The 12,029-nt window shown below is 39.9% G+C and overlaps 1 protein-coding gene across 1 annotated transcript; it reads left to right on the forward strand.

The window, feature by feature from the left end:
• Positions 1-1,423: 1,423 nt before the first annotated feature.
• Positions 1,424-10,578, forward strand: LOC310934334 (inactive pancreatic lipase-related protein 1-like; the record flags this gene model as incomplete). The annotated part of the gene is made up of 12 exons (XM_083898029.1): positions 1,424-1,469; positions 1,859-2,010; positions 2,217-2,336; positions 2,898-3,032; positions 3,593-3,701; positions 4,533-4,652; positions 5,372-5,488; positions 6,354-6,472; positions 8,202-8,331; positions 8,526-8,640; positions 9,293-9,460; positions 10,509-10,578. The coding sequence occupies 12 exons, from the start codon at positions 1,424-1,426 to the stop codon at positions 10,576-10,578; spliced, it is 1,401 nt and encodes a 466-aa protein (XP_083754155.1).
• Positions 10,579-12,029: the final 1,451 nt, after the last annotated feature.

Genomic DNA, 12,029 nt, shown 5'->3' on the forward strand with positions numbered 1-12,029 from the left:
GTAACAAGGGAAAGAGACGGTGAGGAAAGTGGCAACCGCGGCGGGTGCGGTAGCAGTTTTGCCAACTTGCGGACTTTGTCGCTAAATCTGGTGACTTTCTCACTCCTCCTATCGACTTTTTTTGTCAAAAGCGACTTGTGACAAATCTCCCAACTTTTGGTGTTATTGGAGACTTTTGTGGTGTTTGGAAACTCTCAGGCGAAAGCACGTATCCCGCTCAACAAGCAGCGGCTGCTGCCTGAGCCCGATTTAAGTCCGAGCTGCTCTATATATCGTGATATTGATTTGAGGCCATATCGCTCAGCCCTAGACAAAGTGGAGCTCCACGAGACAACAATTCCAGGAATGTATCATCGCTACATAACAATGAGTGCATAAGTCAACATCGCGTGTTTTATCTCAGACAACAAAAGTCTTTTTTCACACTTTGCCTACTCATAGGGCCTCCAGAGTCCCAAATATAAGTATTAAAATTATTAAAAAGATTTTGATTTTGCTTAATATGTCCCTTTTAAGGTTATTGATGAGTGAAAGATGCAAGGCCTCCAGCCACCACTAGGGCGCCATAAGCGCGGGAAGGTGCCGGCAGGACCCCCTTATGGGAGCAGCCATCCTGGAATCTTAATTTATGGTATGTGAGGTTGCTCTGAGTTTCTGAATAGGAAGTCTGAGTTCAGGGGGTGAGCACACACTCACCTTCCAACCTTGTTGTTCTGCCGATGCTGCCAGACCAGTGTGCCACAGCTTCTTCTTTTCATATGCCTCATCAATAGCATCCTGCCAAGGGACCGTTAGCTCAAACATGAAGACATAGTGGCTGGAGCAGAATCAGAGAACCAGGTTGGTGTTTGTGATTTCAGATGGGAAGATGAGCCTTTGGTGTAGGTCAACACACATTTCCCAGTCCCTTGCTGTGCCTGAAAGGCATGATGATGGTTAAAGTGAGGTGTCCTGTAAAACATGTAATTCCTCTGCTGGTGTCACCCACATAATTCGTGCTACTCAGTGGAACATTGAGAAAAGAAACACATGAATACTGCCTTATACTGCTGGAACCAACAATGAATCCAAAAATGATGCAACACAAAACAGCTTATATGGTGAAAAGTAAGTACAATGTCATTTAATATGACTGCTGTCTTGATTGTGCACATTGTTCTCCTTATTCTGAATAAAGTCTCTGAAAGACTCTGCTGCTTATCATATAATAAATGCATGACCTGTGTGACCTGACTAGTCAGCCTGTCACCTGTGAATTTCCCACCCCTCTGTGGACAAATAGACATCTGGCCTGAGTATTTAAAGCAAGTCGGAGTAAAGATATTTTGCAAAAATCTGGCCTCAAGGTAAGCACACAACATGGTTCTCATATTCTTGTTTTGTGACACTATAGCTAAAAGTTCTCCTGGTAATTGTCTGACAGATGTGGTGTTTGGGTCTGTTCTGTTTCCTCATCGGAGCATCGTATGGTAAGTTCAACTATTGAAATTTTTTTTTTTTTTTTTAATTAAAATAGTGATCTCAATTAGCATTGACCTTTGGCTGCAAGACATTTTCTATATTTGAAAGCATTTTAAACATATTGAATGAATGGTATCCCACTCTGATAAGAGGTAGTTGATAATATATATTTAAATGTTCTACATGTGACTGCTTTATCTTTACAGCCAGCCCAACATATGTGGTATCTTGAAAAAAATGTGAGATGTCTGCTGTTAAGATGAGTTTGTAATGATTGTATGTAAAAATGGGTTTTCTATCTAACAATGTGAACAAAAACATTTTCACTTCTAGAGCCTATGAACAATATATACGTATGAATAAAAACCTCTCAGTCATGTGTTGACTGTATCCACAGCTGCTGAGGTCTGTTATAGTGAGTGTGGCTGCTTCACTGACCTTCCTCCTTGGGGAGGTACTGACCAGAGACCCACTTCTGTCCTGCCCTGGAAACCAGAAGACATTGGCACCCGTTTCCTCCTCTTCACCCAGAATAATCGCTATTACCAGGTAAGAAAGATGATTTACCAGTTTACTCTTTGATTTATTTATTTATTTGTATTTTATTTTACACAATATCAACTTTATTTATTATTTTAGTTTTATTCTAGTCATTCTAGTCATTTATTTTCAAAGTGTCCTCAGAATATGAGCAATGTGTTTAGACAGCCTTAAATGTAATGTGTCCATCGTTGCTCTCTTTATGTAACTGTCAGGAGATCACGACTGATAAAACCATCCATGCTTCAAACTACAAGGGTCTGAGAAAAACCCGATTCATCATTCATGGCTATTTGGAAAAAGAAGATGAAGACTGGCCACAGGAAATGTGCAGGGTAGGAAAACACAAATTGGGCATCTGCATTAACACCAGATGTTTCATGTTTGTGTGTGAAATTCACGTTGAAATGTTTATTCTGAGATAAATTGTATTCCTCTGTTATTCATGGAGGGGGGGGGGGGGGGGGGCGACTGTAGCTCAGTGGTAGAGCGAATGATCTTTCAACACAGAGCTTCCGATTCTCCTTCTGATTCCTGGATCCAGTCTATGTGCCGATGTGTCCTTCGGCAAGACACTTAATCCCACTTTGTTCCTGTGTGTGAATGGGTATGAAAGATGAGTGATAGAACATGTGGTGTATGAAAGAGTTGTGTTTTTGTCATATTGAAGCTGTGGGATCATGAGAAATGAGTTGGTTGTTGAGTTTCATCTGTATTTTATTAAAATACTGTCCTGAGCACCTCTCATCACATGAGCACAGACAGAAACACTTGTTTCATAGATGCTAGATGGCTTTAGAAAATGTCTGTCTGTCTGTCTGTCTGTCTGTCTGCTCAATCATCAAAATGTGATCCAATCCATCTAATCTGTGTCACCTAACCTTTGTCCTGTGTAGGTGATGTTGTCATGGGAGAATGTGAACTGCATATCTGTGGAGTGGAAGAAAGGTGTGAGGACTCAATATGTTCAGTCTGCCAATAATGCCAGAGTGGTGGGAGCACAGGTGGCATCAATGATCTCATTCCTCATGGTAATATCACACCTGAAACACTGTAGGTGAAGATCACAACCACAGACAGAGAGATCACTCTTCACTGCAGTTTAATACACTGTCTTCCCACTTAGGGAAAAACATGCTACCTCCACACAGAAAGGCTGTTGGTCAAACCGGGATTCAAACCGGTGACCCTATTGCTGTGAGGCAACAGAGCTAGCCACTATTCCGCCATGTGTATAGTGAATTAAAGAAAAAACAAAAAAGTACATCAAGAACATCTATTCTTTTTCAGTTTTGTCAAATATATTTTTCTCGTTGGTCAAGTGCTAATGTGTCGCCTCCATAACCCAATAAAATGAGTGAGGAAAGTAAGATATGAGTGACAAATTCAATCCATAACTTAAAAAAACAAATGACATAACAGAGTTAATATGGTTGTCAGATCTCACAATGTAACTCAGACGTCCCTTAAACATGAGCCAGGATTTAAGTTGATCACAGACACAGCAGTTCCTCTCTGAGACATTCACATGCAGAATGTGGTCAACATACTGTACTTACATGTTCTTTGACTTATATGTTACATGGTGCAGAGCCAATTCAAGCAGACTGCTGATAAGTTCCATATTATCGGACACAGCCTTGGAGCTCATGCTGCAGGATATGTTGGAAACAGGACCATAGGCCTCGCACGTATCACAGGTAAATGCACTGAAAGAACCTGATAACTTGAGTTTGAATGGACCAATGTCCACAATTAAAGTCTTTGTTTCTGTTTGTTTTGTGTGCTCCAGCAGCTCCAGTTGCTAAAGGTCTGTAAGATAGTATTGACATGAGCCTTTTCATTTAAAAGTCCAGCCTGGAGGATTGAGGGAATTCAGGAAATTATAATCACCTGACTCATACATTGGTCCTCATTATTATATTATGGTGAAAATGATAACAACAAATATGCCACTTCCCATACAAAAAATGGGATTAATAAAAGGGAACTTGAAGGTAAAATGTGTGCAACATATGACGCAGACAAACATTTTGGAGATGGGAATCAGTGTGAAGTGTAGAGAAAAACCAAAAAGCATGACAGACAATCCAGATAAACAGAAGGCTACAATCCAGAGGTCAGAACACAAAACGATTAAGGTGCTGCAGATCCAAAGGCATTCATTCATTTTCTACCATCGTGTTCTCCACAAGAGGCAAAGCCAATCCTTGCTGATATGAAAGGCAGGATTAAACCCAGGACAGGTCACCAGTCCATCACAGGGTGAACACACAGCTGTGTAGTCAAGGCTGCATCCTCCAAGTGTGGATCAGCCGTCCGGATGTTGTCAAAATGCATCACAGCACCGTGTCATGTGCTGTCCCAATTGTCCTATGAATCATCGGCTCATGCACATGTGGCCGCTAAAAAGCTTAACCAGTGTCATTTCACCTGTGGTTCCAAATCAGAAATACTGCTCGTTGCAGTCAAGTTGCTCATACATTCATCTGAAGAACCTGCCACTGATCTGTCATTCTTTCTCTCTATAGGTCTGGACCCAACTGAACCATACTTTCTCAACACTGATGCCTCTGTGTGTCTGGACACTAGCGACGCTGCCTTTGTGGATGTCATCCACACAGATGGACTTCCTTTCAACTCAAAACTGGGTACATAATATATCACTGTTGTCGCAATGAATAAGGTCAACATGGGGTACATTATAAGCCTGACTGTTCACATTCTCTGGTACTGTCTCAGACCTGGGGTCCGTTTCACAAAGCAGGTTTAGTGAAAACTCTGAGTCTGTTAACCCTGAAATGTTTCACAAAGAGAGGTAAGTCAAAGCAGAGAAAGAGGAGTAACTCTAGCCTGTTTCACAGAGAGAGGTAACTTAAGCTCTCGGTCAGTTACCATGGTAACATGCTCTTTGAAACTAACCTGGTCGGGACCAGGTTTTTCTCAACAAACCTTGAGTTTCTCTCTGTCTCCGCCCTCTTTCAGACACACACGGTATTTGATTTCCTCATTCATTCAGTCAGCAGAGTTTTGAAGTCTGTTCTGCGTCTGTTCTGCGTTTACATTAGAAGTTATATTAGGTGGAGACTATTTTCACTACCATGTGAATCCTGTGATCCTGTGAATGAAGGTGCAGCATTACTGCGCAGAGAATTAAATATTTGTCAAGAGATGATTATCAGACCTCATAAATGTTCTTACATTTCCAGACACTTCTTTCTTGTAGAATAGAACCCCAAAATAGAGACTTGAGTCCCACAGAGACAGACTATGACGAATAAGTGATGTGAAGCATGATCACCTTTAACTAACTTTGGTCAAAATAGAAAATATAACGTGATAAAATAAGTGATTTCTTTATCAATCTCAGGTCTGGGGATGTCACAGCCAATGGGCCACATTGACTTTTATCCCAATGGAGGAGAACTGATGCCTGGATGCTCCACCAACAGAGGCAGTGCCTCTGATCTGGATGCTGTCTGGGAAGGTGAGAGCACTGAAGACACTGGACACACATTTTTAGACATTATTGTCACATTGTGTTACATGCCTTGATCTAACTTAGTCTCTACTCAGTCACATGTATAAACACATGGCAGAAAGAGTATGGACAGTTGGGAAAGAGTTTTCAAATTTTTTCAGGTGTATGAAGACCACCATAGTTCCCTGACTCATTTAAGATACTGAGGGGTTAGAGGAGGAGGTCTCCATTTAATGCAGGCGGTAGTCCTACCATTAAGCCATGTTTCCACCATGTAGAACGATTTGCCAACCATTTTGGCACCCTTCACTTGGGGTACCAGAGTAAAGTGTGCACATTATGGTGCAGGTGGAATGAGGCCTGCACCACCCACCACAGTGAGCTGATAGAGAAACAGAAAAACATTGCTCCCTTGCGATCAGTGTAAATGTATCACGTAAGTCAAGGCAAGTGCCTGCAGTCTATTCTCATACAAAGTTTGATGTATTGTTGAGACCAACAGCCACAAACTGAGCAGGAAACAAAAGTGCTACTGGATGTCCTCCATTGTTGTCTGTTGTGTTGTCTGTTGTCCTTCGTTGTTGTCTGTTGTTGTCCATTGTGTTGTTGTGTCACATACAAGGTTGTCGTCTGTTGTTGTTGCACCTGAACGATGTCATGCTATGTATCTCGCTGATACGGCCATCAGGCACAGCCCGCACCTTGTCTACCAAGTAAAGGTAATGTTCTCAGTCAAAATGCAAGCCTGACGTTGGGCTTTACCTTTCTAAACCGTACCGTACTGTCTTTAAATGTTAATATTGTGAAGGAGTAATGCAAATCTCACATTTTTTCCTTTCCTCTCTCATAACTTGATCCAACTTTCTTCCAGGTACCAAGAAGTTTGATGCTTGCAACCATGTCCGAGCCTACCAGTACTACAGTGAAAGCATTGTCAAACCCCAAGGTTTTGTGGGATATCCCTGCTCTAATCAGGAAAGTTTTGCTGCTGTAAGTTCAGAAAATAATTTATACTTACTATACAACCATATACAATTTTTTTTAAAGAATTTACATAAATAAATTTAAATATACATTTGAATGTTTTATATGAAGTAACGCCCATTTTATCCCTCTCGGCCCATATTGATAGTCTCGCTGGTTTTCCACGGGACGGCAGCGCTGAACACCGTTCCAACGCTACATTTTACAATGAATTAAAATCACCTAAAATAAAGCAGGGTGCTTCAGGAGTGTGTTCCAGCTGTGAACATAGTCTGTAATAGCAGTAGCTGTGTTTGCACTGGGTGGTTGTATTATGTACACGGTACATAATACAACCAGCACACTGGCGTCTTCTACCTCCCTCTTCCTCCCTCCGCAGCGTCCATAACACAATTAGTGACAGTAATGAATCATTACATGCCGTTACTCAATGAGCTCTATCTGCTTATTCTGTGTGTAATGCCTGTGTAACTGGATGATGAAGTGTAACACTTAAACATTTGTAGATTATTGAAATGATCTGTAAATTCAGCTCACATGGATAAGTCATGTCTAAACAAACATGTTACATCAGAAAAACAACACCCACACGATCAACTATCAATGCACAGCAAGTTTTTTAAGCATCAAGATCAATATGAGAGCAGCCGCGGTGACCATGACATTTAGTTCCTTCGTGTTTATCTTTATATTTATGCATCATATATTGATGCGTCGATCGCATACTTTCCTTCTTTTTCTTTTATTTTCCTTCTTTGCTGCCGCATTTGTCATTGTTCTTCAGGAAGGAGGCATCAGAGAGTGCGTTTTAGAGTCATTTGCATATTAATTTGTATAATTTGCAGGACTCGGCATACGCACGGTTTTATAAATCTGAGAATTTCTTTGTGTACGTACAAATTTTGTGAGTGTGCCATCTTTCAGTATGAAAGCTGCACACTCTTTTATACATGAGGCCCCTGGTGTTGACTCTGAGCTCCTCATCTTTGCTCTTCAGTGAGCAGACGTTGCAGAGGAGCATGAAGGCATCAGTGGTCTGTTTGCTCTTCTCCAAAGTCTGTCGTTCTTTGCCGCGTTTTCCCCTCGTCTGTGTCCGTCCTCTGCTAAACCTCCTGTCGGGCTTCGGACCAGCAGTTCCCTCGGTAGCTGGAGGGCAGATATGTGACTTGGACATTCTCGTGAAATATGTATCACATTCTTCCATTTAGCGTTGGAACGGTGTTCAGCGCGGCCGTCCCGTGGAAAAGGTTATCAAGGTGGGCCGAGAGGGAGAAAATCGATTTTGTCACTTGCAATTTGGCAGCAATTTTTTTGACAATTTTTTTTGTCTGTATGCAGTTCACTAGTCTGATTGGTTGTACGGTTGGTTTATTTGCAGAGAGGCATTTTCATCTACATCTGTTGGCCACGCCTCTTTGAAATGGGAGGTGACACACCCTTTTCATGGTGTTAGCTACTGTTCACCTCCTATGGTGGTTAATGCTTTACTAGGAACACCAATAGTGTCATAAACCACTCTGAGTGAACACTGTCAAAAGGTTTTAAGACAAAAGCATTACAAAGATGCAATGAGGGGATAAGATATTAAATACAAAACACTCAATATAAAAAGTAAAAAAGCTCTCCAAAATGCTGAAGTACATTAAGAAAGTGTTATTACCTGGTTGCAGCACAGTAATGTGGTATCATTCTTCACCATCACGTGAAGTTGGCTGATGTTTTTTTGTCTTCACAGGGAAAGTGTTTCCCATGTGAGAATGGCAATTGTCCTGTGATGGGACACAAAGCTGACAGGTTCACAGTGACTGATGACAATTCAAAGACAATCTACTTCCTCAACACAGGCAGTGCAAACCCCTTCGGCCGTAAGTTCTGGCAAAAGTATTTCGTAATAATAATTTAGTAATATTTCAATGCTTTTATCAATGTGCATTCCAAAACTATGTAGCAAATGGGGAAATATGTTCTCCTGTTCTTCTTTGATGGAAATAACACATGTATCAAGATGTTGCAATATGATGCAGAACTATAATGTCACTGCTGTTCCTTCCATTTCTAGGTTACAGCTACAGAATAACAGTAGTGCTAGATGGTCCCATCTGGCCTAACCCAGGTTACATGTATGTGGCACTCAATGGAAACAAAGACAGCACTGAGGAGTTTCAGCTTCATGTGTAAGAATGTTATGCATTGCTTTGTTGAATGAACTAACAGGTTATATTATATTGTTGGGGGAAACAACATGATCGGTTATACATTTTGACTGATTGAGACTGAGTTTAATGGCATTATTTGTCTCTGAGCAAAGAGCCATACACTCTTAGAAATAAAATTGCTAAGTAGAACCATATAAGGTTATTTGGCTTGTCATCTTAGGAGAACCCTTTTTGGCTCCAGGTAGAACCTTTTTATAAAGTTAATGAATAACTTTATAACTCATTTTATTAATGAGTGTATGGTCTCCATCAAAGATGCATGTTGACTCCATCTTGAGCTGAGTCCACATTTTATTTCCATTACTGATGGAAATAAAGCTGTTGAAAAGGCTAAGCTGCCTTTAATTAAATTATAATCCTCAATTATTTTGCTTTTCAAAGCTTTTCTGAAACCTAATAGAGAGCTACACACTTTTAACTCACTAAGGAAATGAAGGAGCGCAATCAAATGAGTCATCAAATGGATTATCATATTCTAATTATAATAAATCATAATAAATATATATATTTTTAAACTATTTTTAACGATCAAATTATTGTGATTGTTTGTTGTCCATAACACTTTCATGACAGTATTTTGAGTGTGTGATCACTTGTTGTATTTCTCCAGGGGAACACTGATGCCTGGAAGGACTTATGAGAAACTGATTGATGCTGAATTGGATGTGGGTGAAGTGACAGAGGTGAAGTTTTGGTGGAAAAATCACATCTTCAACCCCATGAGACCCAAATATGGAGCATCTCAAGTGAAACTGCAGAGAGGAAGAGACAAGAACATGTAAGTTTATCTCTTCTGTAAAAACTCACTGACATTCTGAACACTTTCAAGTAAGAGGATAGAAAATCAACCAAACCTTAAAATAATTATTATTTTATCTCTTCATCGCAACAGAGGGATTAGCACTGTTGATGCTGGTAGGAAAAAAAAACAACAATTTGTTTAAAACCAACCTTCATTATGATACATTTATCATATGTTTCCAGTGGAAATGTGGTGATCATCAAAGACAACTGTTTGTATATCTGTGAGTTAACAAGGCCAAACTTAACAGACATAAACCTTTTCACTCACTGTGAGAAGTCCTCATATAACCACACCATTCAATAAAACATGTTTATGTTTAAAGAAAAGTGTATAATATACCACTCTAACAGCAGCTGTTAGGACACAGAACACAATTGAAAATGCTTTATGTTCATGTTGTTGGGGAAATGTTCTGTGTCCTTGTTGGGTTTGCCAAGTTTTTGCCACTTAAATAGTAATCAAATTGATGACAGGCCTGAAGGAACCATTGGCCCACGGAAATCTTCACATGATCAAATCTGGCCCTTGTCAAAAGAACGTTTGGACACACCTGCTTTACCTGGTAACCAGTGAGGTGACAATGACTGGGTATAAAAAGAGCATTGACTTAGTCTTTGTAAGCAAACATGGGTTCATTAGACAATGTGAATTTAGGTCTTTCACCATCTACAATATTGTGAAAATATGTTGGAAGCCAGCAGGGGTCCATAGGGGTCAGTGATGCCCAGTTTGTGTCGTTTTTATCTTACTATACTACTTACTTATCTTCTTATTACTTGCTAATTATGTGCACTGTGGGATTTCTCTTCTTTCTATAATATTGTAAAGTTTCTGCCTTACTTTGTAAAGTGCCTTGAGATCATACATGTTGTGATTTGGTGATGTATGAGGAGACCGACTGAGACCCTTCTTTGCACAAAACATACATGAAACCTCAACCAAAATATGTTTCTAGATTCTGATCTGTAAGGTCTAACCCTTGACTCATTTCTTTTTTTGATCTCCTTTGCTTCCTTTATAGATTCCTCTTCTGTGGAACATATAATGTGAATGAGGAGGTAGTCCAGTCTGTGCTTCCCTGCCCAGTATAACCAGTTATAATCATTGTCTCTGCATCATTCAATAAACATGTTGCTTTTATACAAGTTTTTACTTGTCATTATTGTTGTAATAGACTTTGATGATTTTGAAAAGAAAGGAAAAAAAAGAATTGGGTAAACAATGCATGCAATAATAATACTAGGGTTACTACATATAGTAGTGAAATCATGTCATGGTCATATGCTGTGACTGTGTTCCAGGCCCGAGCAGTTGTCAAAATCAAGAAGAAGTGACAGAATTCCATGGAAGAAATCATGTCAATGATAAGTCAATTAAGTAATGAAGAGTGGGTAAGGAGGATAGAAGGAGAAAGAGAGAGAGAGAGAGAGAGAGAGAGAGAGAGAGAGAGAGAGAGAGAGAGAGAGAGAGAGAGAGAGAGAGAGAGAGAGAGAGAGAGAGAGAGAGAGAGTCTAAGCCTATGTATAAGGGCAGGAAAGACCTGGGTCATCTCTCTCTCTAAGTTCGTCAAACAAGAAGACAAATCTGCTCAAATCTGGTGTGTACAATGAAACTATGGTCAAAATGATGGGTATTTACCTGTATATGGTGAATTTTAGTGTAATATTGTGTTGTAAGCTGGTAATAACAAGGTACCGTCCCCTAATTACTAGCTATTTACCCAGTGGTATTAACCTGTAATAAGTAGGTAAGAACAATGAAACCATGGCCAAAATACTGTGTAATTACCCAGTGAATTATAAAGTATTTTGGTAATAACTACTGGTGATCAATGGGTAAATACAGCGAATATACAGCAGAAATACTAGGTATTGATCTGGTAAATTATTTTATGTTATTGAAAAATGACCACCAGTAATAAGCAGGGAAGTATCTGCCTAAGTTAAGCTGTAGATACCTTCCCTTTGCCACTGAATAAACACAAACTTGTACCATGTAGGTTCAGATATATTACTATGCAATTATGATCATTTTCTCAGTAAGTAAAATAAAACTGGACTGGAAAAGAAAGGACCAGGTAAACGTCAGCTGTGACTCTGGACGTGTGCTGGATTCTTCTCTCAGATTTCCCCAGCGACCTACGGCGCCTGCAGAGGGAGGGAAATGAAGGAGAAGGTAGTGAACTGTAGAGACCAGGAGGCTCAAAGCAGAAGAAGATGAAGAAGTGAAGGAGAAGAGGATGTGAGGGATGAAGAGGAGGAGACTGATGCAGATTCACAAAGTGAGACAGAGTCAGAGAGTGACAGAGAGGAAGAGGCTCCTCAGCCTTTTAACTTTGGTTTTTAAGATTTTTGATTATTGCACTTTTTTACTTTTTTAAAGTATTTTTATGTTTGTTATGTTAAATCCATTTACATTTGGGGATTCTTGCGTACCGTCCTCCCATGCCAGGACTGCAGATGATCTTATGAATTTATTTTTCAAACAAAAAATGAGATTATGCATCTAAAGCTTCAAAATGTGTGTTAGCATTTTTGATTGT

The sequence above is a fragment of the Microchirus variegatus genome (genome assembly GCF_963457635.1).
Source record: "Microchirus variegatus genome assembly, chromosome: 11".
NCBI lineage: Eukaryota > Metazoa > Chordata > Actinopteri > Pleuronectiformes > Soleidae > Microchirus > Microchirus variegatus.